At 49.8% G+C, this 27071-nt stretch overlaps 1 protein-coding gene across 22 annotated transcripts in view; it reads left to right on the forward strand.

The window, feature by feature from the left end:
• Positions 1-27071, forward strand: part of CAMK2G (calcium/calmodulin dependent protein kinase II gamma) — a 165119-nt gene that overhangs the window by 129727 nt on the left and 8321 nt on the right. For 3 of the 22 annotated variants that reach the window (XM_032778266.2, XM_075072891.1, XM_075072892.1), the window contains exons 14-21: positions 12286-12318; positions 15958-16026; positions 17498-17542; positions 18227-18275; positions 20859-20972; positions 22488-22613; positions 25167-25242; positions 26327-26421. In XM_032778266.2, the coding sequence (XP_032634157.1) occupies positions 12286-12318; positions 15958-16026; positions 17498-17542; positions 18227-18275; positions 20859-20972; positions 22488-22613; positions 25167-25242; positions 26327-26421 (607 nt within the window). The remainder of the gene's footprint in view (positions 1-12285; positions 12319-15957; positions 16027-17497; positions 17543-18226; positions 18276-20858; positions 20973-22487; positions 22614-25166; positions 25243-26326; positions 26422-27071) is intronic. The other 19 variants (XM_032778281.2, XM_075072897.1, XM_075072898.1 and 16 more) reach the window with 11 other exon arrangements.

A 27071-nucleotide genomic window follows, 5' to 3' on the forward strand; every position in this document is an offset into this window, starting at 1 on the left:
CAGAAACAAAGCTAAGGTGCATTCTCCTGACTGTGAAGGAAGCTTAGCAGTCCAGTAGGGGGGAGGGGGTCAGAACTAAGGGGAACAACAGAGCAGTGCACAGGAGGGGAGGACTGAGATGACAGTAGGTGCTCTAAAGCAAGATTGAGGGGCATCCAGAGAGCTGCTGGAGCCTTCACAGCCTTTTCACAGCTGTCTGGCTCTAGCTGGTGCTTTCAGTTCCTTACTTCCATGAGTTCTAAAAACTTGCTAAAGAGAGAGAGAAACAAATGTTTTTGCTTTGTAATGTATTTTACCCGTGTGAGTCTAATGCTAAATATCATGGAAGCCTTTCCGTTGACCAACCCAGTTCACTTCTTTCTTGATGTTGTGGTTGGAGGCACTCTGGTTAGGGGCAGACCTCTCCCTCTCGCATATTATCTGGGTGTGAACATTCTTCTCCATCCTAGGGGTTTTGTGGCTTCTCTCTCTGTCTTCCAGCGATGTCCATGACTGCAGTGGTTCTTCCCTTCAGCTAACAGACTGGCTGAGTGAGGCTACATTGCCATCCATCTGTGTCCTGCCCTCAGAGCTGGGTTGGCACATCTGATTGCCATGCATTTGTACTGTTTCAGAAGCTTCTTACATGAAAGATTTAACCTATCTTCCCTTTGCGTGCCATCCTCATCTTGGTCTTAGTGGAGGCTTCGTATTGGGTCACCTTAGTGCTGCTATATTCATTGACCAGCAGCTGTTGCCTTCTCGTCCCATACTCCTCTGTCTCCTAGATCAGTGGTTTTCAAACTTTTTTCTGGGGACCCAGTTGAAGAAAATTGTTGATGCCCGCAACCCAATGAACCTAGGGATGAGGGGTTTGGAGTCTTGGAGGGGCTCAGGGCTGGGGCCGGGGTTTTGGATGTGGGAGACTGTCAGGGCTCTGGGGTGGGGGGGGATGAGGGGTTTGGGCTGCAGGAAAGGGTTTCAGGTTTGGGGGGGCTCGGCTGGGGCAGAGGATTGGGGCATGGGATTAGGGTGTGGACTTACCTCCGGCTGCTCCCAGTCAGCAACACAGCTGGGGTGCAGAGACAGGCGTCCCGCCTGTCCTGGCACCGTTGCCTGTGCTGCGCCCCGGAAGCGGCCAGCACCAGGTCCAGCTGCTAGGCGGAGGCACACACCTCACCCACAGACTCCCCTCCTTGGGGGTGTGCAGCATGTGGAGCCCTGTGGCCTCCCCACCTAGAAGCCGGAGCTGCTTCTGGCCGCTTCCGGGGCATAGCGTGGTGTTGGAGAAGGCAGGCGCTAGCCTGCCTTAGCTGGGCAGCATCGCCGACGGGACTTTTACCATCCCGGTCAGTGGTGCTGTGCCTGACGTGCTGCTACCCACTACTGGGTTGTGACCCGAACTTTGGCTTTATCACATCCACCAGCATAAAGATTGGTTCCATTATTGCTCTGCCTGCCTGTCCATACCAGGGAGCGGGTGGCAGTGACCTGACAGGTGTGGTCCTCTAAACTGTCTCCTGCTGCAGCTTCCCTAGTGTGCTTTATACTTTTAGCTACTAGGTTGGCCATCCTTGCCCATTTCTGATCTGAGCTGGAGACAGAAATGCGTAGAGAATCTGTTCCTGGATCCTGGTAACTGACTTTATCGTTCAGTCCCCTGTTGTGATAACTTAACTTCAGCTCTGTCCTCTTTACTACCTAAATATCCTGTCAGCTTTGGGGCGTCCCTCCCATGTCCCCTTCCCCTAAAAGAGACAAGTTTCAGATAAGCATTGCTGAGTCTGGCACATCAGATGCAGGTTTAGAACAGGTGTGAACAGGCAGAGTACTTTGTTTCATGTGGTTCCTTGGCAAAGTTGGCATTCCTAGTCCGGTGCCTGAATGTCCCACTTTTAGGTTGCTTCTGACACTTCCTCAGAATGTTGTTGCCCTCACGTTTCCCCACATTGGGAACCCTTTGCCACTGGATTCCTTGGGGATGTATAATTTTCTCTCTGTTTTATTAAGTGAGAGAGAATCTCTGTTTCTCCCCTGGCTTTCAGTTTGCAGTGACCAGACTCCTCCAGATTAGCAACAAACCTCCACATGCATCTTCGGGAAAGTCCAACCTCCATTATTAAACAACTTGAACAGGATTTGAACTCCTGTCAAGGCAGGCACTTTATCCCTGGGGCATTGGTCAGCCAGCAGAATTTAGAGCTGTGATATTGGCCATCACCAGGCTCCTTGGGGATTTCACAAGGGCAATAGAAACATATGGCAAATGGTGCTGACCGCACTGAAATAAAGGTTGTAAAGTTTCAGGTGGGTTACATAGCTCCTTCCCACAGCTTCAAGTATAGGAGTGCCAGTGGCCATAAGATGCAACGTGTCCCATGTTTTGCTGCTTTAGCAAAACTGAGGACAAAGGATGTCAAGGTTCCTGTACCCTAAAGTACAGAGTGGGGAAGATGTGGGGACCTGCATGAACACCTCTAAGCTTAACTACCAGCTTAGATCTGCTTTTGCTGCCACCACCCAAATAGTTTGAGTCATTTGCGGAAACTGTCTTCCCTCTCAAAACCTTTCCCTCCCTGGGTAGCCTTGAGAGACTCCTCCACCAGTTCCCTGGTGAACACCGATCCAAACCCCTTGGATCTTAAAACAAGGAGGAATTAATCATTCCCCCCACCAATTCCTGGTGAGTCCAGATCCAGTCCCCTTAGATCTTAAAACAAGGAAAAATCAATCAGATTCTTAAAAAGAAAAAAAGGCTTTTAATTAAAGAAAGAAAGGTAAAAATCATCTCTGTAAAATCAGGATGGAAAATAACTTTACAGGGTAATCAGATTCATAGAGCCCAGAGGAACCCCCTCTAGCCTTAGGTTCAAAGTTACAGCAAACAGAGGTAAACCCTTTAGCAAAAAGGAACATTTACAAGTTGAGAAAACAAAGATAAAACTAACACGCCTTGCCTGGCTGTTACTTACAAGTTTGAAATATGAGAGAGTGGTTCAGAAAGATTTGGAGAGCATAGATTGATGTTTGGTCCCTCTTAATCCCAAGAGCGAACAACCCCAAAACAAAGAGCACACAAACGAAAGCATTCCCCCCACCAAGATTTGAAATTATCTTGTCCCCTTATTGGTCCCTTGGGTCAGGTGTCAGCCAGGTTACATGAGCTTTTTAACCCTTTACAGGTAAAAGAATTTTGGTGTCTCTGGCCAGGAGGGGTTTTATAGTATTGTACACAGGAAGGCTGTTCCCTTCCCTTTATAGTTATGACAAAGGGAAAGAACTTTTTACATTTCAGCTATATCGGTACACTCCTTGCCTCTTTTTATGTGCTATGATTGTGATTGGGGGCTGAATTCAGGGCTTGAAAGGCAATAGAGGTTGCACAGCAAGTGGAACTTGCACTGATCGAACATTATGTGAAATGACGAGGCTGTGGGAGAACTCTGAGGGAAGCAGAGAACCATTAATGTGGAATCCTTCTCTCCTGGGCACACAGCAGCAGGTAGGCAGAATGGGCTTCTGGTGCTGGTGGAGAGTGAGGGCGAGGGGAGGAAGACTGCTGTGCAGAGCCAGGGGGCTGATGTGGGTGTCTCCCTCTCCTCCATCTCAGGATTGGTTGCTCAGGCAGCTGTCTGAACTTTAATAGACAGCATGTCGACACACTCTCCCCAACACACACACTCTCTGTCACCTATACACACTCTCTCCCCCTGTCACACACACTCCCCACTTCCTCCCCCACACTGCTGTTGAAAAGTAGCTGGCAATCTAGTAGGATGAGATTGAGAAACCTGCATCAAGTGATACTGTGTCTGCCCCATGAGGCATTGCAAACCCTTCCCAAAGCACCCTGCAGCCAGTTGGCCAATGGAATAACTACCCACAGCGCACTGTTCTGTGTCGATGCAAGAGCTGCTAGTATGGATGCACTCTGCCAATACGAGGAGCTAGTGTGGACATGCAACAGCAGTTTAATTAAAGCGCTTTAAAGCTGCATAACTTTTATTGACAAAACTGTGTAATGTAGACAAGGCCTTAGATTGTAAAGCTCTCTGGTAGCTAAAGTCCTCCTCCAGCCGAAGGGGATTTGCAGAAGGCCACAGAGAGTGTACTTTCAGGCCTCTGCTTTGCCAGGCTCCCTAATGCAGCTGGGCCCCCATTTATATTCTCCAGCTGGGACTTGGACGCAGTCACTGGCTGCTGCCTAGCTGGGTTAGCTGATTCCTAGCGCCTCCTTGCTGGCCATCCCTCCAGAACAGGGGTGGCTGTTCCCAGGCCGTTGAAGGGAGTAATCACCTGGTTACAGGGTAATATCAGTGTGAAATTGCTGCACCATGTAATATAAATGGATCATGTCCCTTCAACTCTCACCTGCTCTCTGCCAATCATTGCATTGCATTTCCCCAGGGCTTGTTAGAACATCCCAAACAGCTGCTGCTTTTAAATCTACCTGCCACACTAATGCATCTTTCTACTCTCCTTCTCTCCCTCCTTGTACAGAATCCCCACCCCACCCCCAAAAAAACACTGGGCTCAGACCAAGGATAGTCCTGATTCTCTCCTGCATCAGCGATTATCTTTGTCTACATAAATACATCACTGTTTTAAAGTTGATCATGTCACTGCCCATGATTACAAACAGTGGCATTTCCCATTTAGCAAGGGCAGTCCCGTTGAAATGTCGTGGTCCAGCACTCAATTCCTAGCCCTAAAGGGCCCTGGGAGAACTGATTACATGCTCATGACATTTTTATACATAGAAGTGCTATTTGAGGTATTTTAGCCGTTTAAAATGTATTATTTATATGTTTTTGCCTCTGAGCTCTTTGCATTTGGTTTCATGGTAACAAGCACCTTGCTTTCTGGGTGGGAGATGCCAAAAAATGGTCCCAGTAACATTTAATGAACACTCACAACCAGTCTGAAAACAGTTTCTCTGTCACATACAGCATATATGGGATGGTGGGAGACTGGAGGTTTCAATGGTGCTCAGAATGAGCTACATAATTTTATTCACAGCTCTGCCACTCATGCATACTGCACCCATCCCAAACTCGCCACACCATCATTCATATCTTTCACACGCGCATCTTCCACTGTCATCAATGGCAGCTGTGTGTACATAGCTTAAGGGAGAACTGGGCTAAAAAGTATTAAAAATTTTAGCATTTGGTTTGGTGAGGTTTATGCTGCAGATCCAACCTCTCCTTCTCCCCCTCTCCCTCCACACGCCCCGGTTCAGTCTTGTATAATGAGGAAAAGGCACTAATGTCTTTTCTTTAATTTTTTGCTAATGTTTAAGGATCAATACAGTAATTGACATGAGAGGCACACCGTGTGTATTTAAAAAAAAAAAAAAAAAAGTACACCTAAGGAATTCTTAGGATATACTCTGCCTTGAAATCTGCAAGGGTCAAGCAATTTACATTATCAGAAAATTACCTAAAGATCCTGTGGAAAGCCTAGGAATAAAAGCCTGAGGTTGAAGCCATGCTATTTAGAGTTTGTTGAGGGAAACAAAATAAAAAGAATCAAAGTCCAGCTTAACCTCTCACCCTGGGAAAACCAAATACTTTATACAAGAATCTTGGAGAACACCTTAGATCTGTCACAGTAAATAGTTTATCAACGTCCAGGAATACATGCTTCTAGCCATCAGTGGGGGAAACTGTTACTCCATTTTCTTATTTATTTGTATTTCAGTAGTCCTAGAGGCCTTAGCTGAAATCGAGGCTCCATTTTGCCCGGCACATTACATACGCATAGCAAGAGAATCTCGACTACATAGTTTTCAATCTAAAGAGACAGGCAGACGGAGGGTGAGGGAGGAAACAGGCATAGAGAGCTGAAGTGATTTGCTCAGTGAGCTGCTCTGTGCCCAATATCTGTCATGATATCACCCCCCTTTAAACCCCAGAATAATGGCACTTCGTGCAGTGATGCGTTTTGTAATAAGCATGTTGTTCATACCCAAGAATGCTCTTTCCAGTCTCACATGGAGAGAAAATTCCCTGCAGATGATTGCAGTGCAAGAAGCTGTATAAAATAATTGTGCTAAGCCCTCAGAACCCAGTTTGCTTCTCCAGAGCAGGAACTACTCTTGCTAACTTGATTGGAGTCACTGTTTACTTCCTGCAGCATCGTCTAGTTTGCTTTGTGTTTTCTGTTAGGCTTGGAATGATTTCTGCCTGCCATTTCTAAGATTACTGCTGTTGTGCCGGAGAGGTGTGTTGGGGGGGGGGGGGTGATTCATTAGGTACTGTTGTTTTCTGCTGATTTGTTTGTGATTACCTAGGGCAAAATTCCACTCAGATCCCAATGTAGATATTCTGCTCTCCTTTTATGGGTGGCTGCTTGTTTTTCTTCTCTAACCTCTCCTTCCCATCACAATACAAGTGTCTCTGTTCAGCTTTCTCTCCTGTCCCCAAAGGCCACCCCTTGGCCTCACCACCGACTTATCCCCAACTCATCAAACACACGAGGTAAACCATTGCCATAAGTCCCTCTCCTTGGACTCTGCTTGGAATAGAACCCAGGTCTCCTAAGTCCTGTGTCCTTCCACAAGACCAATTTTCTACTCCAGTCATAACCTGTATTGTGCTCCTGCTGCAAGTGTTGATACAAGGGATAAGGCAGTGACAGACTAGGCCCCTTTACCTTTCGTTCTCCTATTGAAAACTCAGCCCACCTAAAGCTAGGCCAACATGTCAGACTTCTGATGGATAGTGATGTCTGTTAGGTGTGATTATTTTTAAAATGACATTTTTATACTACCCAAAGCCCTAGTGTAAAAAGTGCTTTTGCTGGTATAGCTTATTTTGTTTAGGGAACCTGTGTGAAAGCTGTCCTGGCAAAAGCAATCTTTTGCTGGTATAAACTCTCTCTGCTAAGAGAGTTTCCCACTATAGCTATGTACTAGCAAATACCATGCCTAATACATCAGGTCAAAAGACAGCTGCTAAGATCCTCCTCTCTCCCAGTCTGACCACATCACCTCTCCTTCTGAATCCCTCCATGATTTCTAGTTTTCACCATGTAAAGGTTGAGCTTCTTGTTCGGCTCTTCAAGGCCCTTCACGTTTCTTCCCCTCCCTACTTATTCAGTCTTGTCCCTTATCCCATTGCCCGCCCCTGGCATCCTCTAGTCCACCAGTGATTCTAGACTTGGCTGGCCACTGTCTGCTTCTTCGCATATTCCCTTGTTCGTGAAACAGCCCAGCTTTCAACAGAGCAGTAAGCCCAGAGCTCCCTCCGTCAGATCGTTCTCAATACTCACGTCTCCTGGGAGATGGATAAGGAATTGACAAGCCCAGGACTTGGTAAAGGCACTGCTGGGTGTGGCCGATAAATCCCTCTGTTTTGTAGAAAGGAGTTGCCTAACAAGCTTAGCATCTACCATCCCCATGGCCAGTTTGCTGTAGGTTGTATCCTACTCCTCCTGCTGCTGGCTTTTTGTCGTCTTAGATGTTAAGGTCTTTGGGACAAGGACTATCTGGTTCACAGCACCTAGCACAAAGGGGTCCTGATCCTGACAGTGGCCTCTAGGGTCAGGAAAAAAGATTTGGGGATACTTCCTAAGAGACTGCCATAAAGTAGTGTTGTCTCATAAGAAAGTCACATGGTCGGGGAAAACAATAAATACAATGATCACTGGCTCAGAGGCATATTTCCAGCATCTGGAAACACACTTTTTTTTGCTGTCGTTAAACAGAAGAAAGCACCCTTAGCTGTCGAACAAGGAATCTCTCCCTGCTTTTTATCATCTGTTAATATATAGGTGCTCCTCCTCCTCTAGTAACTTGGTGAATTACCATTGGAAGGTTGTTCTAATAGATACCTTTTCGATTAGAGGGTCAGGATATTTAAACTTAGAATTTGATGTGGGCTACAAGCTTTCCTGTATTGGAGACTGCAAGTATTTTGTCATTTCTGGAGGAGTTATTTGGCTGTTTTAAGAGCAGTTTGATTGATGAGTTAACTTCTGTGGAGAGCACTAGCTACCATTATTGTTTGTATACATTAATACTACTGCAAGGGGCCCTCTGGAAGTGCATGTAAATAGAGAATGAGTGGCTTTGGGTTTGGATATCATGCTGGCCCTGCTTGAAGCACTTTATGGCTCTAGGACAGTTTGGTGTAGCTGTGATGGGCTGCATTTCTCTCCATGGGTGCCAGACAGTATTAAAAAGTGCCGTCACGATCCCAAGTATATTTTGACATGGGTACTTTTTTTTTATGTTTTTGAGCACTGATCAATCATGTAGTATCTAGTCATAAGATATACCTAGGTCTGTCTTGTGGAACAACCTTAGATTCCAGTTAGTTTTCCTTTTTTTGTGTGTGTTAAAAATCTGCTCATCCACTTCTTATTGTTTATCTGGTATTTTTTTCCTGTTTATATGGGGTGGGGATTATGTGGTGTCCAAAACTTCCAGAGTCCTTCTTGTTTGGTTAATGGTGTTTGAATTTAAGCTGTACTTTGATTAGTAGGTTAACATTCAAATCTGCAGAGAGCTTGAGATTTCCTCTTCCCTGTGTAATTCCTGGGGAGAGAGGTAGAAGGTGGTTGTTTTTGTATTTTTTTGTGTTACTTTGGTTGTACCCTGTGTTGATACTGTGATCTGACAGACAACTGTTTCTTTGCTAACCTTTTTCATGAGCTGCTTATTTAAGTCTGTTGTGCCAGTGCTCTTGATGATGCTGTATAGGTAGGAATCAAATATAAACTGTCCTCAGAGATCTGTATGTCTCGTCTCTTCTGTCTCTGCTCCCCACTCCCCTTTTTTTCTTCTTATTGGAAATGTATCAACGCTCTGAATGAGATTGATCCCCCCCCCCCCCCCCCCCCCGTGGAGAAGCTTCCCTGTAGCATATGGGTGCAGGTTAGACTGAGTTCTGTCTGCCATATGGTTCCATAGATTTGTAGAAGAGGGTGAAGCCTAAAGTTTGAGGGTTCATTCCTTGGCTGGTGTAAATGGTCATGGCTCCTTTGGCTCCAGTGGAGCTGTGACAGAATACACACACATCTGTCCCTGGGGAAAGGAGAAGAGATGCTGGTTGCAGGTGTTCTTGGTTCTGGTCGCCCCAGGATTTACTGCCATGTTCTACGATGATGCTTAGGTCATTGCTGCTGGCTTTCCAACCCAGTCCATTGCTTTCCTCTGACTTGGCCTAAAATGAGACTGGATTTTTGCTGGTGACTTACAAGGCCAGGGACCAGTACAAGGTGTTTTGCGGCCCTAGCGAAACTTCCCTTTGCCCCCCCCCGCCCGTCCCCTGACACCCCCCTAGCCTCACTCCGTACCCACGAGCATGAGCCAACTGCCTGCTCACTTTCCGCCTCCCAGGCTGCCAGCACTTGTCATGGATATCCCAACATCCTTTCCTCCATATGGTACCACAGATCCTCTAAGCTATTACCAGCTTAGATCCTGTAGTGCTGCACCAATCGGACTTGGTGAGCCCGTAGTCTGTCTCCCTCCTTCCCTGGGCCCCAAGACTCCGATCTTGAGTCTCACAACAAGGGATAAACCATTCCTTCTCTCCCTCTCCTCCAGCTATCTCCTGCTGGTCATGGGGAGGCAACAGTTCAAGCTCGTTGGATCTAACAAGAGTAGCGCAGAGCAGCAGGTTTCCCTCACCATTCCTGTAGTGCAGACTCCTCCTGAGTCTTACCAAATACCAAAAGATCATTAAACTTCTAAAATTAAAGAGGAAAACTTTTATAAAAGAGGAAAAAATAAATTGTCTCGCTAATCAAGCAATGATCATACAGTTTAGCTTTGAATAAAGACGAAGAAAGCTTTCTCCAGCAGAATACAATTTAAGCATACTCACAGCAATTACACATTGCAAATAAAAGAAAGAATCAAAAGCTTCAAGGACATCACTTCTTTTACTTACTCACATATTCTGAATGTAGAAGATTGTAGCGGGAGTATGCAGAAACCTGGCTGCACTCTAGCCTGTCAGACCCAGAAGATAAGCAAACCAAAACCCAAACAGGCTTCCCTCCCTTGAGATTTGAAAGTATCTTGTTTCCGGATTGGTCCTCTGGTCAGGTGTTGTTTGTTAACCCTTTCCAGGTGAAAGAGACATTAACCCTTAGCTATCTGTTTATGACACACCTAAACTGATTGGCGCTGCAAGCCTGGGAGGTGGGAGAAGTGAAGCAGCCACGGCGTGCTCAGGGAGGAGGCGGGGCAAGGGTGAGCTGGGGCGGGGGGTTCCCCTGCATGCCGCCCCCCCCCTTGCTGCAGGCAGCCCTCCCCGCGCTCCCCTGCCCCAGCTCCCTCCGCCTAAATGCCGGCAGCGACTGGGGCGGCCGAAGATCCGGCTGCCGCGGTCGCTGCTGAAGAAAATGGCGCCCCCCAAATCCAAGCGCCCTAGGCGACTGCCTAGGTCGCCTAAATGGTTGCACCGGCCCTGCAAAGGACTATCCCTGTTCCGAAGCCCATAATGTGGTGTGTGGGTATTCAAAAATGGTCTTTTGAATGTTCTTCCCTGGGGGTTATATCTTCATCAAGATCATTAATTGCAGCCCTTTGGGTGGCCCTGCAAGTTTGAGAAAAGCTTGTGGAGATGCTAACATGCCCTGGAACATAGGCTGGATGAGGGCCAGTCCCTGCTGCCTCTGTGAAGATGGGTGCATGGTGGGCCACATGTGAGCAGGTCTACAACTACTCAACAGCCCCAAACTCTCAAATGCAGGGTCAGAATGAGGCAGGAAATAGCTTTCTGGTTTGCAGTTGTTCATATCTTGCCTACCTGGTCCCAAATCATGCTGACTGTCTGAAGAGGCATCTAGCGCTGTGTATGTGTTGGGGGGAGCATCTTATTTCTCTGAATGACTGTGTCCGTGTGACTTCCTCCATACATTTGTGAGAGCACTGGCAGAGCAATGGATTACGGTTGGCTTCATGCCCAGGCCGGATGGGGACCCATAAGCTAACAAAGCATCGTTCTAGTGATCCATGGAAGGGCCCACAAGCTAGAATGTGGAGACAGCAGGGGAGGTGGGAGGTGTTGTGGTGCAGGGCTCCTAGTCTGCACAACTGAACCCTGCCACCGTTTCCTCTCCTTTGAATTGGGTGCACTGTGGTACTGTGCATTACGGGACATGCTCAGAGGTGGCCCGTAACATGGAGAGGAGCAGCACCATTAGTGAAAGAGCAGAAGCGAGGAGAGACGGGACTGGATGGTATCAGAGGAGACAGGTGAGAACCATGTATGAGGTAGCTCGGCTTACCCAGTGAGGAGGGTTGGTAGAAGCAGTGCAATACCATAAAAGCCATGCTGGTCTGAAGTCGGAGAAGTGGAGAAGGGAGTGGCCTGGGGTGGGTAGCATCTGCCATGTGTTGAGAGTGGGGACTTGACTGTTGGAGAGACGGTGTTACAAGAGGTGAGGGTGGTCCCCCTTGTTCAGACAGGAGGCAGTGTGCCGGAAGGAGGGATGGGAGAGACGTCTTCGAGGACCTTTGTGGCCCTTATTCCACTTCTGTGTGTGAGAGGTTCTCTGAATACCAGCCGGGAGGCGGGGGTCGCCCTGCAGAAAGAGTGGATATTGAATGGGTTAGCTGACCCCTGGAGGCTAGCTCCAGGGACAATACAGAAAGGGTTCGTCCCCAGGCTCCCCCATAGCCTGAGTTCAAGCTGCTTGCCCAAGGTAAAAGCAGAGTTGGCATGGCTTCAGTGCTATTTTAACACGGGTTAGCTGACCCAAGTTAAGGACACACCTTGTTTGTAGTGCAGACAGACCCTGAGTGTGGGAGCCCCTCCCCCATCTCTCCCTGGTGGTGTGTATCAGTTGCCCTGCCCCTCTCCCTTTCTGTGTGCCTAGGGAACCCTTCCCTATTCTCTGCACCCGGAGGTGCCCAAGCCCTCCCACGTGCATTCCTTTTCCTGCCTCTGAGTGCATGCATGGGGGGGGGGGGGTGGCGAGGTCTCTGCCTGCCCCTTCTCTGTGGGAAGCAGTGCTTCTCGTTCATCCCCAGTCTGGGTGCATCTGCAGGCACCCCTCTGCATGTGAACATTTCCCTCCTCCAGCTCTGTGCATGTGGGTGCCTCCTTCCTCGCCCCCATCTCTGCACATGTTGGGTGTCTTCTCCCTGCTCCCTTCCTTCCTGTGTATGGCGGGGTGTTCTTAACACTGCCTATACTTTGCACCCTTTCGGTGAGTCTGCATTTCTTCTGCTTCTCCTTCCTGCCCCAGGGGAGTGTTGGTGGCACTAACGTGTGAATAGTTTCTGTGCTTTTCTTCTTATCGCCTCTCTTCCTTCTTTTTCCCCTCTCTCAATGGTGTGTCCAGAAAAGGAAGTCGAGCTCCAGTGTGCATTTGATGGTGAGCACCTCCCGTAAGCTGCCTGTGATCTGTGCGTCCACCATTCTCATGCCATGCACGCTCAGCTTGTGCTCATCACCCTACATAGCATGTCTGTGCGGGGGTTGTGGGGGGAAGTCATCTTGCACTTTAAAGGTCCACTTCCTCACAGAAAGGGCCACGTGATTGGTCAGGAGCTGGCCAGTCACCAGCTTCTATTCTGTACAGAAAACCGGCTACTTAAAATGCAGTTTAATATATCCGGCCATTGGCGGCTGATCCAGGGAGAAACAAATGAAGTCATCAGCTCCCCGGTGGGTCTCGGCAAAGCGTGTTGTCTGAACGTGGGCTTGTCGTTCTACTACAGAAGTGCCAAAAGAGGAGCAAGTGGTGGTAGCCCTGCAGTATGGAACGAAAGGAGTCACCCCTGATATGGCAGAGGCCTCTCATGGAGCTCCAGGGCACACACAATAAAAGGTGCAGGCACAGCACCACCTGGTGGCTCAAAGCTGCCCTTAATTTATTTTCTTTAAAATTCTATACTGAAAAGGTTTGTCAGCCCTGTAATCCAGAACTCCCTGTTATCCAGATCTGTTACGTCTCCCAGCATGAATCAAGTACCCAGTGACACTTTCCCCACTGTATCCATTCCCCCTTCATGCATCCGAATGTGTTTGCTGTCTCTAGAACATGTTGGATAAATGGTGATGCGCTGATATCTCAAGCGAGCAAAAAGAAAACCAGCCAGTGCCATATTTCAGGGAATGATCTGCAGCCCAGTAGCTACTGCCCATGTCTCTGTCTCAGAGATGTGGGTGGTAACTAACATGCAGGAATCTACTGTATCATTGTCTGCTGCGTTGCAGCTCTTGCCTCCTTTCAGACGGAACAGGAACTCCCTAAGACAGGAAGGGGAGCAATGTTGAGTGATGCCAGAGCAGAGGAGTTGGCTTCTCTATTACTCCCTAGGAATTCTGCCCTCCCTCTGTCGCACTGGGATTTATTACCTGTAAAGTTTTAAAGTACCACTTGGAATACCCCAGGGCAAAATTTGACTCCGACGGCTGCAGCCCCTCCTTCTCTCAATCCCCGAAGTATTAAATAGGGGTAAGAGTTCTTGGTGTCCATCTGTCCTCCTCTCTGCTGCTCAACGTCAATGTCTACCCTTACCCTCTGCTCATTGCATCAAGGCAGCTGGGAAATGAGAACCAAACAATGTCTCAGGGATCACTGGGGCAGTGAAGCTTGGAAAAACAACCAGTGAATACAGGGCGAGCCTAGGTGACCGGTGTTTGCTTTCCTTTCTTCTAGCTGGCTGGCACATGTGTCTCCTTAGTGCTATGGTCACTGGTCTGTTTTCTCTCTTGCACCCTCTGTGTTTGTCTGTCTGTCTGTCTCTAGTTGTCTAGCTCAGAGAGCTCTTTCAGTGGTTATGCCAGAACTGGTCATATCAGGTAGCTCTTCTCAATGGCCTGATGCTTTCCTAGGTGGACTGCCTTCTTTTAAAAGTCAAGATCTTCCTCTGTACTGCGTGAATCTGTAAAGATACTTGGTGCCCAGTGGTTTCAATGAGGGCAGGGGTGTGCATCCACGTGGCTCACTTGTATGCTTACAGAGTCCACATATGGGGTGCCTGCCTGTGTAAGTGAACAGCAATTGGCTAAATGGCCCCAGAGGCCCAATGAGCAGAAGTCACTAGATCAGGCAACTCCCTACAAGGTACAGAGATGTGAAGCACACCAGTCACATTTTCTGTGTCCTTGATTTCGTAATGGCTCCGTTCGGGAATTAAGTACGATGCTGTGGATCTGGTCAGCTGGTGAACGTCAGGGACCTTGATAGCCGTGCAGAACTACCTCTTCCTTCAGTTCTGTTGGGACATCAATGGGGTCGGGGTGGGCAGCTGGGTGGAGAATGGGTCTGCTGCGTGCATTTTGAAAGCTCTTGTGGGGCTGAGTTGAGTGAGGCAGCTGGCCCTGAGACCAGGGTGATTATCAGCTGTTCTGCAACGAGGTTCGGGGTTGTAGTGACTCCCTCGGAAGTTCTTTTCATTGAACCCCGTGGGTGAAGCCATTCCAGAGCTCAGTCAGGTATTCAGCCACATGGCCGCTCCTCCCCATGTCTGGCACCACCAGGCTAGAAACACCCCTGCCCAAGCCATGTACATGGAAGGCCAGAGAGCAGGGTAATGTGCGGCCAGACCGAGATGCAGGGAGCGTCTGGTGTGTACATGAAAATGCTGCTCCTTTCCTAGTTTTGGGGGCTGGGCAGGCCAACCATGCTCTGTCCCCATAGGACCTGAATGGAGCTCCAGCAGGGCGTGCGGCTGTGAAAGGAAAGCCAGAGAAGAGGAGAGTGATGGGGTGCTGCACAGGAACCCCTGCCCCATGTTATCTGCTTGCAGTGGGTGTGATTAAACTCTCGCCAGGCCTTTTGTGATTCAGTATTTGAATTCTTCATTGTCCAGCCTTGGTTTTGGTTCCTGGGTGGTGAGGGGGTGGATGTACTGGAGTCCCCTGAGTCACCCTCTCTCTGTGCTGCTTTTGAAAGTGGGGTAAGGGAGGAGGTGCAAAGAGACCAGCCAGCTCTGAAGTCTGAATCCCTATGAGTTTGATTTGATGTCAAGGGATTGCAGTGAGCCTTGGTGCTGCTGATTTTACCTTGTTGCTGGCATCAGGTAGAAGGGAAGACTTAGGGGAAAACGGGTGAAACTGTCTCAGTCACAAGAGCCCCGTCTCCTGTGTAGGGGACAGGCCTGTTTCCCCAGCAGTGCAGCACAGGCCCTTGGGAGACTCATGCAGGGTCATGGTTGGATTCCCAGGCGAGGCAATACACCATGGGAAGCAGCCTCAGTGCATGCTGGCCTGGCCTCCAATGAGACATGGGCTCTGCGTGTTCCTGATTCAGCAGGGGCACTCTCACTGAACAGAAGGTCTTTGTGCTGCAAGCAGGAGGGGAGTTGGCAGCTCTGCCTCGCCATTGGGCTGTGTGAATGATGAGGACAGAGGTGTTACTCACCTGCCCTGTCTGTGAGAGACTCGCTGGGGAAAGACACAAGCCAGCTAGGCAGCCTGCAGGACTCGCTCACCCCTGGAAGCTTCCTTCACGCTCTCACCCTACAGTCACTCCGCACATCCCCATCGCCCCGTGTCCCACCTGACCACCTTCTCTGGGGCCCTGCCAGCATCGTCCCATGCCTGACTTCCCAAAAGCACAAGCCCAGACCAGCCATATCTGAGATTGCCCCACTTGTTTCATGTACCTATCACACTTGTAGTCTGTCTGTATGCAGCCCTGGGTCCTCATCTCCTGGAGCCACTGCCAGATCCCAGCCCTCCTGCCCCAGAGGTTCTTGTTTGCACCTCTCTCTACCTCCCTTTCCCCTTTGGGCTGCTGCCTCTTTTGCTCTCCTTTCCCATCGCTCTAACCATCCATGCATATTTGGGTATGGGTACATCTGCTTGCACCTGGTCACCTCTGGGGGAAGGATGGTCTCTAGCAACCCAGCATGGGTTCCCTTGTCCTCATCTCTTGCTGCAAGATGAGTCTGTGGGGAGGGGAGCTGAAGAGATGGTGGGGAGTTGCTAGGACAATACTGTAAAGATTTGCTGACTCTGCTACCCAGCAGAGGAACTAAAACAATTTGTTTTTCTGTCTCAGCCACAGAGCAACAACAAAACCAGTCTAGTAAGCCCAGCAAAAGAAACTCCCCCAGTGCAGACGTCCATGGTATCTTCCCTGACTACTACTACCTTGTCTTTCCTGTTTGGGTTACCTTTGACTCTTGCCTCCCTGAGTGCTGCTTGTTCTGCTCTGTCTGAGCTTGTGTTTTGGCTTAGTTCTATCTGTTCCTCTGCTGCTGTGGGGTCTAGTCACAGCCGTAGGGGGCTGCGGAAGCCGAGTCGAGTGGTGGTTGGATGTGGGGACTGCGGCTGGCCTGGACTACCCCTTGCACCATCCCTGTGTAATTCTCATCTCTCACTTGGGGGAAGCTGGTTTTGAAGAAAACGATGGCGTGATGGAGCCACTCTCCAACACCCAGGAAAAGGAAGCATGGACTTCAGGCCACCGTGAGCGGGTGGGGTGGGCAGATATGTCTCGACGGAACCCCTTTGTGGCCCACTCGCCCTATTGGCTGCGAGGTTAATCACCTTCTGTGCTGTCATCACCGGTTCATGTTCTGCAGCATGCAGTGGGGTTGTAGAGCACGCTGTGCTTGGTATGTTTAGCAGCCCAGCCCAAGTGTGTTCTAGCTGGATACCTTTGCAAGATCAGGCAGCAGTCAAGTAGGTAGTGGAGATGGATGGATGAGAGTGCATTGTTGTACCATCGCAGTCCCTGGTGCCCTTGCTGATTCACCCGGAGGAGTGATGTCAGTGGGTGAAATGGGGCAGTATCCCACATTTTGTCTCCAGAGCAAAGGGATGAGTGCAGAAACCAGCTTGTGCTCCTGGAGGCCTGGCAGCTGCTTTCTGTAACATTCCAGTTTTTTTCCCTGGGACACTTCATAATTTTAAGCTTCCCCCACATTGGCTTTACCTGCTACTCTTTTGGTGCTGAAGGCACCTTTCTGATGCCTTTTTGTGTTGCAAATGTCTCATTTGGGAGATGTTTGTTTTAGCAAATTATGCATTTTCCTTTGCATCCCAGTTCCCTGAGCAATTCCACTCTGGGACACACTGGCTTATTTTATCCCCTTTTTTCTTATGGAAATTATCAATGTCCCTTTTCAGAATAAAAAAATCTGGCAAACTTGATGGAAAACTGGGAGACAAAGGCCCTTGCCCCACCCACCACCACCATCCCCCTCCACCTCCTCCCCCAAAAATCTGTTCTCTGAGAGCTGAGGGCTCATTGCTTAGTCAATTGCCTTCTAGAGGGTTGGAGATTTATATTCACAGCTGCTAGCTGGTCACAGGTTTAAGGTGTTTGTGCCAACACCATTCTCAAAAGGCAAATTGGGTCCTGGTGGGTGTTTGGGGGCTTTGTCTCCTTGTGAATGTAGCTGTTAGTTGAGCATCTCTTTTCAAGAAGCCCTTGGAGGAGGGAGTTTGTGTTTGGACGCACGTTGGCAGCTTGGAGTTTGTTTCTGTGGTTTGTTTCCATGTTGGTCACTTGTTCTGTGCTTGTTCGAGAGTGAAAACAAGGGGAAAAGGTTTGAGAATCTGAGTTTAATATCTCCCCCCACCCCTTTTCCTAGGAGCCTCAAACGACTGTTGTCCACAATGCCACAGATGGCATAAAGGTAAGGGGCACATCACTGTTATTTTTCCTTAGAGAAACATCCGTGACCCTAATTTCTGCCCCTTTGCTGCTGCATCACAGGATGACTGTGAACAGTTGCTCTGGCACTAGGAGGCTTGTGTTAGGTGACTGGGGGTGTCTAGAATAGTTGGGCAGGGAGGAATAATAGATCCCAAGTCAGATTTCACTGTCCCTTTCCTGACCCAGTGAGCAAGATCCTCACCAGATGCATACTCACGGTAGGCAAGGTAGGAGAGTCCTGTGTGCCTCTGGTGGGCTCTGGAGTTGGAGACCAGTTCCTTTCAGTGCGCCCTAAGGTAAAGTTGTAGGTGATCCATATTCCCTCTTCTCTCACCTTATAGGAGAACTCTCCCCGGGGTGAGTGGGGAGTTGTCCCCTATGATATATACTCCCAGGGCTTGGTGCTCCCTTCTTGAATAGCCCCAGCTTTGAGGGCTTGTGCCACTTCTTATGAGAGGATACTCCAAAGCCTAATTGGTCTTGCTGCTAGGTATTGACTAATACTTGGCCGTTTCATCCCAGTCCTCTTAGTAGTACTCCTTCTATCATCCCGTTCCTGTCCCTTCCTTTGTTTTGCACTTCCCCCATCCTCTTCCACAGGCAAACGGAAGTGTCTTCAATCTACTGACTCTGCCATCTAGTAACATTCTCTTGTGCCATGCAGGGTTCCACAGAGAGCTGTAACACCACCACTGAAGATGAGGATCTGAAAGGTAGGTGGTACTGTGAGGCTGTGGGAAGGAGACTCTGGAGGTCCGAACTGCCACTGGTGTTGCAGAATTCAGTCATCGTGGTCTAACATCCCCAGAGCTGTACATCTGATTCAATTCTTGAGTTTGCCATAGCTTTGTCTGCCATGCCTATTGCAGTGGGGTCATGGGTATGCATCCTTTGATGGACACCCAGCCAGCCAAGCCAGTTAACTGTAAAATCCCTCTTGGTAGCTGTTCTCTGCTTGCTTTACCTGTGGAGGGTTAACAAGCCCACCGGTAAGAGAAAAGGAGTGGGCACCTGACCAAAAGAGTCAATAGGTGCCCACTCTTTTTATTTTACCAGTGAGCTTGTTTACCCTCCACAGGTAAAGCAAACAGAGAACAGCTACCAAGAGGGATTTTATAGCTAACAGGCTTGGCTGGCTGGGTGTCCATCAAAGGGAGCTTTACCCGAGAGAGAGAGAGAGAGAGAGAGAGGGAGACACTCACACTCACACACATACACTCTTCAGTCTGCTTTGAGGAAGTGGCCAGCCTGGCTTTTAGGGTGTGTGAGCCCTCCATGCCCCGAGTTGTGTGTCTTGTTAGTCTCATGGTGGGAATTCTCTCTTCCCGGGCATTGGAATCTCTCCATTCCCAATCATTTACAGGACTGGAATCTCTCTTTCTCCCCCTCTCCAGATCTGGAATCTAGCTGTTCCTTTCTGTGTTTTGACACAGCTTGCAGGGGATTGAGATCTCCCTGTTTCACCCCTCACCAAGGAGCTCTCTGTTTCAACACCCATGTCTTTTGGATGGATGTACTGTCTCTGGTCCAGGGCAAAGGGACTCTGCTCTCTCTGTTCTGTTTTCCCTTTGCAGATGGAAATGGAATTCCCTGGCTGCCACAGCACTGGGGCATTTTAGAGGAGAGAGATGGAATTGTATTAAAGAGGGGGATGAAATTGTATCCACGTTGTACAATCCTTTCTCCTTCTTGTGATGGGCTTACATGAATCAGACCTGCCTGGCCTGGAGCGCAGTGTTTCAGCAGCTCCTCAGTACACTGGGAGGTGTAAGCAGGTCAGGTAAATTCCAGCCCCACTGAAGAGGAATGTGGTGGAGGAGGCAGTGCTTTCCCTGGGAGCAAATTCTGAAGTCTCTCTCTTGGGTGGAGAAGAGGCAGTAAGAAGCAGTGGGGCACAGGTACTCTCCCGCCCCTTACAACCAAAGTCTGTTCTGTCAAACACCCAGGACAGCACTAGTTCTAGCCCTGCCAGGCTCAGGAGGCGGTTCTCACTGATACCACATCAGTTAGCTGGGATGATTCCTGACTTGCTGCATAGTGATCTTCTGGCAGCAGTTCTGAGGAGTCATGGGGACCAGAGAGACACACTGCTGGCTGGACAAACTCTCTAATACAGGTCCAATTTCAAGGCGAGACCGAACCTCATCACATGCTAATGCTGTAGCCCTCACTTCTTTCCAAAGTGAGGATAGAATGAAGCCAACTTGAGGTTTGGGGACTGGATGACTCAGGAGATTAGTAATGGCTAGTGGAATATGTAGCCTCTGATCCCTGGAGACATGGGTCAGAAACCAATTTGTACTCTTTAATCTCGAATAGATGACTGTCCATGTTGTGAAATCGCTCTTCATTGAAGCCCAATACCATTGGCAGTTTGTGCTTGGCAGAGGCCCAGAACTGGAGCAGTGGGTGCTGCAGGTCCGGAGTGAAGGGCATTAGTAGAGCTGTGAAGAAAGGAACTGGCATAGTAAGGGGCCATGGGTCGGGATAAGATGCATTGGGGGCTATGTAGGGAACCTTAGGCTGGAATGGCAGGGATGCTGCGGCTCAGAATTGGCGTTTACTGACTGAGCTGTGAGGGTATCTTCTTAGGACTTGGAAGAGCAGAAGACGCTGCGGTGAAGGGGTGGTGGCAGGGAATAAGTTTGCACAGTTACTGTCTGCACTGTGCCTAGCTCTGGCTAGTACAGTTATCCCTTTCCTTCTAAGAGTGCCAGCACTCACCAAATGCTTCCTTGTTTAACTCCTCCCCCGAAGCAGTTAGCTCACCAGAAGTTGAAATCCAGTGAGAGGCTCAGAAGCAGGACCCCCTTTTCTCTATCACACACTGCGGGTGTCTTTCCCTGTTTACAATGTATTTGTATCTGTCACTCGAGCCAAGAAATTCATCCTCCTTCCATTGCTATGCGAAGCCTGGAGTCCTCAGCTCCCTACACAGCCAGGCCCCTGGGGAACGAGGAACTATTTTGCTGCTGCTGAGTTTGAATGAGATAGACTAGGCAGGTGTATGAGGACAGGCTGATGCCAGCGGAGCAGTAGACAGCTTCTAAGCACGTGGTCAGTGATGCCTCAGTGAGCAATTGGTTGCAGTGTAGCAGGGCTGAAAGGAGCATGCAGTTCTACTGAGAGACCATGCCGTAGAGCAGGCTGCTTGCCTTTGTGCTGGAGGGTGCCCTTTAGAGGTTTCTGTGCCCAGCAATGTGGTTTCTTTAATGTTCTCCTTCCTTTCTCTTTTTTTATTTACTGAACTGCGTGTTTTGTTTGTTTTTGTGTTTTTTAATTCCCTGCCATGCTAGCTCCCCCTCTCTCCACCGGGGATGGCAGCTCAGTGCTTGAAGGACGGAGGCACAGTGAGAGCAAAACACAGACTGAGTCCATGCAGTCCCAGCTTTCTCTCTGTTTCTCAGCCAGTAAGTCCAGGGGTGCAGCGTCCTTCCCACCCTCCCTCCACATGACCTTCCTTTCCCCAGTTCCCTTCCAGAGGGTGGATTTTCATTTCCAATACTTCAGCACATAAATAAATCCATCTCCCCTCCCCCACATGCTGAAATTCTCCAGAGCCCCCTGTAAAATGGACCCTCATCCTGGCTAATTCCATTCCCTTGCTTCCCTGTGGATAAGGCATGGCATTCTCTGCAGTGACACTCACTGGGTGACATTGCACAAGTCACGTTGCCTCACGTGCCTCAGTTTGCCCAGCTGTAAAATGGGAATGAGACTGGCCTGACACTTGGGGTGGTGTGAGGCTGAATTGTTTCCTGTTTGTAATGAGCTTTGAGCTTCTCAGATGGAAGGTGCCATGGAAGTGCCGAGTACCAGTAGTAGGGTGAGTCGCCTCACAGGATTCTCCGAGAGTAGGGCTGTGGCAGCTGGAAGACCCCTTCCCTGTGCCTTCTGCCATGTCTGGAGCTCTTTGTGTAGCCTTGACTCTGGAGGGGCTTTCCCTCTGCGTATGCGTCTCCGTTGTGTGTCTCGCTTAGTGCCTCAGTGGGTTTGGAGCTGAAAAATCCCATCAGTTATCACGTGTTCTCCTGGGTCTTCCCTGAATCTGTCAGCTCTGTAGCATCCTGGCAGCAGAGACACTGTAAGAGCAGGTGGTCCGGCTATCCATGCCCCTCCCTGTAGGCATGTCCCGGAACAATCTATCTGGGTCTGTTCTCCTAGTGGTCTCATGGCCTACCCAGAGGGGACCGTAGTGGAAAAGGCCACAAGTGTAGTGATGCCTGGGGGTATTGGGAGCCCTCCTATGAAGCTGTCTGTAATGGGTGGGAGGGAACAGCTGCCCTCTCCTCTTGTCCCTCCTTTGCTGCCCCCACTCAGACCTCTCTGTTAGCTTGTTTGATGAAATGGTTGCACCTCCCATTTGGAAGCATGTTCAAGAATTTGTGGCTTTGATAGGTGCAGTGACTGGGGGAGAGGGTCCTCCGTGTCCAGCTGGGAAGGGAAATGATCTGTTAACTCCAAACTGCTGTGCCCTCTCCAGGATGGCTTCTTCCCGTGTCCAGCCACCCTGGCTGTGATGCAGTGCAAAGTGCCTAGCCCCTTCTCTGCTGAGCGAGGAAGCATTCTCCCCTCTCACTCCTCCTGCCTTAGATTTGTGGTGATTTGGATCTCCTGCTCATTTCCCCCCCATTCTCCCCTGTGCCACTCAGTCACTGACCTGAGAGGGTGGGCTGCTTCAGGGCATGCCAAGCCCTTTGGCATCAGTGAGATTTCTGCTGTGCTCCAAAGGGTTTTCCCTGCCAATGTCCTTCTGAGTATTGTGCAGGCCACATGACATGACAGGAGCCAGCCTGGAAGATGGGGGGGGTCTATGTGGAGATAGGGGCTGGGGCTGTGTGGTGTTCTGCTTTGTTGGTTTTATTTTGCATTCTGTTGTTGTTTGGGTTTTTAGTATTATTTTAATGCTTACATTTGTTTTGCAGCCACGCGGTCTTGTGAGGAGAAGCTTCTTGCCTGGGACAGCCCAGGGCAGACACTGGAGTTAGAGCGTGCTCAGTCGGAGCCTTTGCTAACTCCCGTAGTTCCGTTTGTACTTAACAGTGCAGCGTGTAAGTTAGTGGTTGGCTAGCAGTAGTGGAGTAGTGCAACTAATTCTAGACATCTAGTTACCCTCCTCTTCTTCACCCTTATGTGCCCTGTACTCTTGGTCCCTGCTCGCGGGGCCAGTTGCCCTTCCATGCTACAGCTACAGGGGTGACCTTTGTAGCCAGCTAGAGGCACAGTCACATTGAGTAACATGGCTCAGTTCACATCCACATACAATAGTTTCTCCCATTGCAGCTGCCAGCTGCACTTGTGTGAGTGCATTCTGGGAAACTCCATGCAGATGTCCCATACTTCCTCAGCAAGAGATGCAATGCCTGAAGGACATGACTGGGGCACAAGCAGCACGTGGGCCACATGCTCTGGAAAGAGAGTCAGCCCAAACCACTGACATAGGCATGATTATTGGGTTCCAGGTACACTTCAGACCAGTGTGGGGAGCCAGTTGTGGGAGGACAGCTGTTGTGGAACACATGGTCACTATCTGCGTGTGAACCACGGTGTGTGTGTGTGTGTGTGTGTGTGTTGTGTTCCTCACTTGTGGAGATACTACCTGGCAATGCTAGGGGAGATACAGCCATGTGAGCCTCCCACTGGCAGCACCCAGACAGTATCATCCAAGGTGTGTGAGACAGTACATGGCGGGAAGGGTTTCAGTAGACGGCTCTTGTTTGGTCCTCAACTACCCTTCCTAGAAGAGAAAGCAGGGGAGGCCGTGCTGACTTCCATCTTGACTGGGAGGCAGGAGTGCCTTGCTGTGTGAAAGCCAAGGGGTGCCCACCCTCGGAGGTAAGGGTACACACCACCTTTGTCGCCGTGGTAGCTCAGGGCACAGTAAACACCAGGGGCACGGCACTCAATACAGTAAACACCAGGGCACGGCACACTGTTGTGTACTGGCTTTGTGTGGAGTGAATGTTGCTGTGCGTGCTGAGCTGGAGACCCTCTGAGATGAGCTAGCCCAAGGCTCTTATGGCTTTAGGCTTCTTCACTTATCCCAAAGGAGATCTTTCTCTGCTCTTCCCCCAGCCCCTGGGGTTCCTTCTCAAGGTGCTGTACTCTCTGCACTGGGTGGGAGACCCCATTTGTCCTCATAGGGAAGAGACACCAAATGACTTGCTCATGAAGCATCATTTCATAGCCAGTGTAACCCAGTGCACCCCCTTGATTTATTTCCCATGCTTATTGGTGCACAAATAACACACTACGCTACAGTACACCAGCCCCACTGCCAGGACCTGTTCAGTTACATTTCAACCAGTAGCGTGAGGTCATCACAGTATCTGTGAGGAACTGCATAGCAGAACTTTCTTGGTGGATCTCAGAAGTGGGTGTGGTCACCTCTCACACCAGCTGAGATTACCCTTTTGCACCCTAAATTGGCCAGTTGGTGTTAGAAGTCTGTGGGGGGATGGGTGGCTTCAGATAGCTGGTGACAATAGCAATACTTAGGTTATTTATTTTGTAGCTTTACAGATATCACCTCGTTGGCACATCCGAGAGAGTGCCAGCAGTTTATACAATACCTTCACTTACAAAGCCTGCGTGGAGGAGGCAGGTGGAGGAGGCCTTGGGTATATGCGTAGATGCAGGCGTGTGTATGGTATATACGGATGTAGCGCTGGGATCAGTGTGTGCTCAGATATGCAAACTCCAAAGGAAAGATTAGTTCTGGCGAGCCCCTAGAGACTGCTACTGAGTTGTAATAAAGTCCATTCATTGCGCAGGCTTTGCTTCAGTGCTAGGTGCTTTGATATCAGTGGTAAGGATGGCAAGATGAGGGGGGCTGGGCTGCGTATAGCTGACCGGAGAAAACAGGTGTGCTGGCCAGAGAGGACTGGGACAGCAACAGGCAGTAAATCCAGCCACGTGAATGTCAGCTGAGCAAAACTAGGTGAAGCGGCAGTGCTAGTTGAGTGTTGAGAGCCCTGAAGCCAGTTACAGGGAGCTGTGTGCAAAGCATGGGCTACTGCGGGGGGGATGAGGCCTAGCCCCATAGAGCCAGCAATCTGTTCTGCTTTAGCTGTCTCACTAGCTTGTGGACTCTGTCCCTGCGTGTGTCCCGATGGCATGTTTGCAGCACTCGCCATCTGGGGAGTGTTGGTGATGGTCATAGGTAAATTGCTGAGGGATTTTTTTGGCCGGCTTGATCTTGTTGTGGCCTCTCCTATACGAGGATGTCATGAGTGGGGGGCTTCCCTTCCAATAGCTGGTACCAGGTTTTACATTTTCCTTTGTGTTGGCCTGTTCAGTGACCGAGGCCTTTCCTTGCAGTCCTTGGAAGCAGCCTGGGCTGTCGGGGGATGATGAGGCTCCTGGGACAGGCCTGCTTTTGGAGAAGAAAATTAGTACGAGACCATGTCTTTATTCCCCTTCTCCCTGCATCCTGGGGTCACCATTTCCCTTTCATGCCACTGACCATGTAGATGGCTGCCATTACCACGCATCTCAAGTGCAGGAGCACCTCCTGTGAGATCAGGGCCAGTAGGAGGTGCTTGATTGTCTCATTTCCTTCCAGTCAAGGCAGATACATAGCTATCTTTACTTCTCGCCCACAGTGCGCAAACAAGAGATCATTAAGATAACAGAGCAGCTGATTGAAGCCATCAACAATGGAGACTTTGATGCATACACGTAAGTACGGTGTCACTGGGCATTCAGTTTCTACATGCCAGCCTGTGGGCGAGAGGCAGACTGGCCCCTGCCCTCGAGCGAGGCACACAGGCTATCCAGTGCAGTGGGGAGCCATCCAGGCAATAGGGCGGAGAGGGTTATGCTTCCCACTCTGACAACTGCAGGTGGGGGGTTAGAGCCAAGGGGGCTCTTTAAATGAACCCTTGATACCAGGACTAAGGCAGATACCAGGCAGCAGAAAGGGTTACCGTCAAAGGAGCACATCTGGAAGTCCTGTGATGCAGGAGCCGAGGGAGATGGGGATGATCGGTGAGGGTTGGAAGGAGATAGGATTAAGAGAGAAGCTGTGTGTGATACATGCTTGGATGCTTGACTGGACCACAGAACAGAAGGAAACACACCAGCTCTGGGAAGGAAACATGGATCTCAGTCCCAGGCAAGTGGCATGTCTGAATAAGCACAGGGAGCTAGCAATATGGCACAAAATAGCCCCAGGACTTTGGGGCTAGTCCGAGAAAGGGCTGTCACGGAGTGTGGGAGAGACAAGGCCCTGCACCTCCGGCTTCCTGCGATTCACCAGGACTTTCAGCCAGCCTGTAAAACAGAAGGTTTATTTAGATGACAGGAACACAGTCCAAAACAGGTCTTGCCAGTACAGACAACAGGGTCTCCTTTAGTTAGGTCCATCTGGGGGCCCCAGGGAGGCCACAGCCCTGTTGGGAAGCCCAAGTCCCGTCGGGACGCCCCTCTCCATTTCCCAGCCAGCTCCAAACTGAAACCCCCTCCAGCCCCTCTTTTCTGGCCTTTGTCTCTTTCCCAGGCCAGGAGGTCACCTGATCTCTTTGTTCACTTTTATCTATTCCCTTGCAAGGGGAGAAGGGCCTTGGCCATTTGTTGCTAGGAGACAGATTGTCAGCCATTTATGCACACTGGAGACTTTTAATGCATAGGGGAAACAGAGGCACCCACACAGTATTCAAAGGAAACATTAAGAATAGTCCCACTTTGTCACAAGGGCGACAACTCTGAGATGTTGATAAAGGGGTAAAATCCCTAGGGCAAGAATATTCCTTTTTCTTTGCAGGAAGATCTGTGACCCGGGCCTGACCTCGTTTGAACCCGAAGCACTGGGGAACCTAGTTGAGGGGATGGACTTCCACAAATTTTATTTTGAGAACTGTGAGTGGGCAGATTCCAGCAATGCCAGCAGCCCCCTCCTCCACACCTCTCTGCCCTATCTTGGGAAATGGCTGCAGTTTTCTTAGACTGTCCATGGACACCAGGGTTTAATGTGGGTGAACTGTGAAGGGTTTTTAAGATCCAGCACTTTCTCTCCTCCCTCACTGAGATGTCTGTTTCCCTCATTTCTCTTTGCCCTGGGAGTGAGGCTAGTCTGGCACAAAGTACATTGTCGGAGTGGGAACCAGTTGTTCAAAGGGACCAAGACACACTGGGTTTCCAGTTAGTGTAAAAGGGGAAAGAGACGCTAACCCAGCTCAGCTGGAGAACCCTGCCCAGTCATACAGGTGGGAGGGGTACTCCCTGTCACACATGCCAGGGCGCAGCTCTTTGCACTGTACTGCTCTCAGAATTTCTCCAAGTTGAGGTCCCACATGCCTGGTTCAGATCCCAAACCCTGGTGAACCCTTTGCTAACTGGGTCAGAGGGGGGACACATTGTCTGTGTGGCTGGAAAGGCAAACCCAACAAATGCCCTTGTGTGGTTTTGTCCTTCCCTTAAATAACACCGCTGTGGTTTCCTGTCCCACCTACATCCCCAGGAGTCACCGCAGTGTGGGGCAAGGGAAGTGAGCTGCTATCCTGAGCTGC

The sequence above is a fragment of the Chelonoidis abingdonii genome, chromosome 16 (genome assembly GCF_003597395.2).
Source record: "Chelonoidis abingdonii isolate Lonesome George chromosome 16, CheloAbing_2.0, whole genome shotgun sequence".
Taxonomy (NCBI): Eukaryota; Metazoa; Chordata; order Testudines; family Testudinidae; genus Chelonoidis; species Chelonoidis abingdonii.